Here is a 4,044-nt window from a genome sequence, read left to right on the forward strand (position 1 = left end):
TTCTCTTAATAATTCATTGTCAGTACGACTTTGACTTTAATATATAAATCAGTGTTATTGAACTACAAAATCATGTTCTATTTTTAACAAATTCCGAGCACTAAAATTTATAATAATAATAATTTATTTATTACATCATGTCGAAGTTCCTCCTGATAATAATTTATCATCCTCATTGATAGTACAAGACGCCACTTTTTCATTCAAATTTGCAACCTAATGTAAACAATAAATCAAATTATATATATAATTACAAATAACATCAAATTCAATATTAACAAAACTAAATAATATACTTATATTACTATAAATATAATATACACTAATATAAATAATATATACGGAGTCGTATATTAAATTATACAACAAAATAAAAACCGGAAAATTTAAGTCAATAAAATGAAGTATAATAAAATATTTCCTAGTTTTATGATTTCAAGAAGTGACCCTTAATGTATACAGGTAGAGTGAATTAAACTGAAAAGAAAAGTTATATACCATTTTATAAAATTTGCAATAGTTATTGAGTAATTAATTAAAAAGTCTAACGAATAAACATGTGGAAAGCAATAGGGCTGACTTGGTAGGCACGTAAAGCAAGAGGTGGGGTGATACATAATATGTGATAACACACCGTGCCACGAAAAAATTTGGTTCTTTAGCGACACAAGTCGACCCAAGCATTAATCTGTCTTTTTCGAACGTTCAGTGAACAAGGCTAAAATGATAGGTACTTGTGTCAACTTGTGTCGGTAAATGGAAAGCACCTTCTGTCAAGCAGTTAGCCTTAAGCCTACTTTACACGATCTATAATTCGCAACAAAATTCGAGACAGAATTCCATTTTTTATTTTTATGTATCGTGTAATACAGAAAACATTTGAACAATCAGAATTATAATTATAATGCTCCAATTTTGTAAATAGAAAAGATGCATCAAATATGTGTAGTGCATGAAAATGCGTGATTGATTAATTGTATTGTATCTATTGTATTGTATTGTAAATAAATTGTATCTGGTTTAATGAAAAACCTTAAGCATTGATTGCTGTGAGTATTTGTGTCCAATCGGCAGGGAAAACGGACCTCATCCATATGTAAATGTTATAACCTACACTAACCTAATCTACAAACATATGTCAATTTAATGTATGAAATTATAAAATAGAATTCTATCTTGAATTCTGTCGCGAATTATAGATCGTGTAAAGTGGGCTTTAGATAACAAGATGCGTAAACAATCGTTTGCTGCCTGACAACTTTTTGGTGCGGTACTTACAATTAAAAAATTTGAACGTATAGTTTTAATCTTTCAAAAATATAGCTGGTTTCTTAGACAAATCTAAAAACTTCTCTAAAAATAATAACTTTAATTTAACAAACACAAAAGTTAGAACACCTTGAAATTTAAAAGATGGTACAACCCAGTGGGAAATATAAAGTCGAAAAGATGTCATGTTGACGTCGAAATGTCGAAATGTTGACGTCGAAATGACGTCGAAAAGCCTGGTCGAAATTATATAAATTTGGTCACAAGAAACACCTCTTTTCGACGTCGAAATAAGATCCAAGGTGACGTTAAATATTGTCTCTGGCAATATGCTTTGGAGCTTTAAATCAGGTCAAATTTACGTTGATTTTAGATATGGAGACAATTTGCATGTGTACGTTTATATTATCTACATATAGAATGGATTAGCGTGGTAATAGAAGGAGTTGCACGCGTATAAACCAACAGATATATAAAGACATGTCCAGAAAGAGACAAATACATACATATGTCTCTCTTCTTAAATTACTATAATATTTGTTATAATGTATCCTCATATTATCTGTCTCTTATTCTACCTGTGCAGCCCTACTTCCACTGTTAGTAATCCACAATTCTACTTTATATGTTGATAATGTATGTATTCAAACTGTTCTTATACTTAAAATCGATATAAATTCGACCTGATATCGATGATACCTAACGCATATTATCCAAAACGCATATTCTATACATATATTGATGGTTTATATGTTTTGGAAAGCGGGTTTACATTAGAAAGAAGAATAGGATAAAATTCTATAAACTTTACGTGTATATATACATATATACCTATAGTAAATGCACACACACACGCGCACGCGCACGCACGCACGCACGCACGCATATATTATATTATATGTGTATATGTATATCACATACATGTACTAAAATATATGTATAATCAAAGTATTGAGATTTATGAGATACGAAATTATTGAAAAATAATTCGCTTTACGCTAAATGACCAAAAGGTTGATGGCGTTCCCGTTTAGGAAGAACAAAAAATATATTTGTTTAATTTCAGTCTTATCAGGTGTGATTTTATGTACGTTGTTTCGACGTGTTTCCACCAAACAACTGAAACTTGACAAGTCTCTCTAATGTTAAAAGTATTCACAACGTTGAACGTAGTAATTTAATACAAAAAATAATGTTCCGAGACTTTTAATTATTTTCAAAAACTGACGGTAGGGACGCAGTTTCGACTCCATTGACGTCGATTCGACTTTAGTGTTCTCACTGGGAAGTATGTATACGAACATCTCTTTTAATGGTGATACCATGGAGTCTGCATAAGGAGACCGAACTAGGCTTGATTACGTCACTGAACGTGGGCCGATATTATTGCAAAATTTTGAATCAAAAGTTTGCCACTTTCAGCACTGGTGTCGCCTTACGCGATTAAGCATTCGCTCATGAGTTTACCGATCTTGATCTCACTGGCTCGTAAATACAGAGTATAACTGTTGTTATCTGGAGGTCGATTTCTGGAACTTCCGAAAATTACAAAAGTGAGTGAATACTAGAATATTTACAATTTCAACCTGTGCAGTCGCTCACTTTTGTAATTTTCACAAGTTTCAGAGATACACAATCCACCACCTTATCTCTCTCACGAACGTTTCATGCAAATGACAACCATGTGACATGCACGAATGCGAGTCGAGCACGGTCTTGTATACAGGTTTCCCGACTGCCTCTAATTTTCGATGGTAGGGGTAGGTCGCTTTTAGGCTGAAATCACATGATGCGGAATAGGAGTACGGAATAGAGAGTGCGTTATAGAAACAGGCAATCAGAGCTTTGCCGTATCAACGAGTGACGGAAATGTCTGGCTCTGATTGGTTGCTTCTATGACGTACGTTCTATTCCGCAGCTCTATTCTGCACCATGTGATTTCAGCCCATAGACTTCTATAGACGGAGTATAAGCTACGACTCTGGACAAGAGGGGTCTGATATTCGGGGCGCGGGAGGCACTCATCTGACATCGACTCTTTCCGGTGAGATTCGGTAATATTCGGTTCACATTTCCAATACGTGTGCACACGTATATACGGCGCGTTGCTTGTGTGCGAGCGTGCGCGCGCGCGCGTGGCCGAACGGATCATCCCCACTCCAAGTTGGAGGGGATGATTGGAGGGGACGTGTGCACACGTATTGGAAATGTGAACCGAGTATTACCGAACCTCACCGGAAAGAGTCGAAGTCAGACGAGTGATCCCCTTACCGCGATTATCAGTTACCCCTCGTACAAAGGGTCCGTCTATAGAAGTCTATGTTTCAGCCTTAGTGAGGAAATTTTGTAGTTCTTGTAATGGCCACTAGCGTTGCAGTCTATGTTCTTTTGGAGGCGAGGCCGGCGAGGGACGCTGGAGGCCGAGGGGATATGTCGAGTTTACCGTGCATGGGACAATTAAGACAGACAGATATCCCTCCCGGCCTCCAGCGTCCCTCGCCACCAAAAGAACATAGACTGCAACGCTAGTGGCCATTACAAGAACTACAAAATTTCTTCACTAAGCGACCTACCCCCATTATCGAAGGGTGCTTACGAAGAAGCGCTCGGAGTTAGGTTTGGGTCGGACATGCGTACGCCTCTCAATGATTCATGTATTTCGTGTCTTGCCCGAACTGTCTCTAATAGCAACCCGGGTTACTCGGGTTTGGGCAGGCCGATTGAGACCCGAGTAACCCGAGTAACCCGGGTTGCTATTAGAGACAGTTCGGGCAA

At 36.8% G+C, this 4,044-nt stretch overlaps 1 protein-coding gene across 1 annotated transcript in view; it reads right to left on the reverse strand.

The window, feature by feature from the left end:
- The window catches only part of LOC105557474 (sodium-coupled monocarboxylate transporter 1-like), a 9,122-nt gene continuing 5,078 nt past the window's right edge, over nucleotides 1–4,044 (reverse strand). Inside the window, exon 6 of the mRNA XM_012004718.1 lies at nucleotides 1–216. Within this exon, the coding sequence (XP_011860108.1) occupies nucleotides 136–216 (81 nt within the window). The 3' untranslated portion in view covers nucleotides 1–135. The remainder of the gene's footprint in view (nucleotides 217–4,044) is intronic.

Source organism: Vollenhovia emeryi, unplaced genomic scaffold (genome assembly GCF_000949405.1).
Source record: "Vollenhovia emeryi isolate VEMERY1.0 unplaced genomic scaffold, V.emery_V1.0 DF939478.1, whole genome shotgun sequence".
Classification (NCBI taxonomy): domain Eukaryota; kingdom Metazoa; phylum Arthropoda; class Insecta; order Hymenoptera; family Formicidae; genus Vollenhovia; species Vollenhovia emeryi.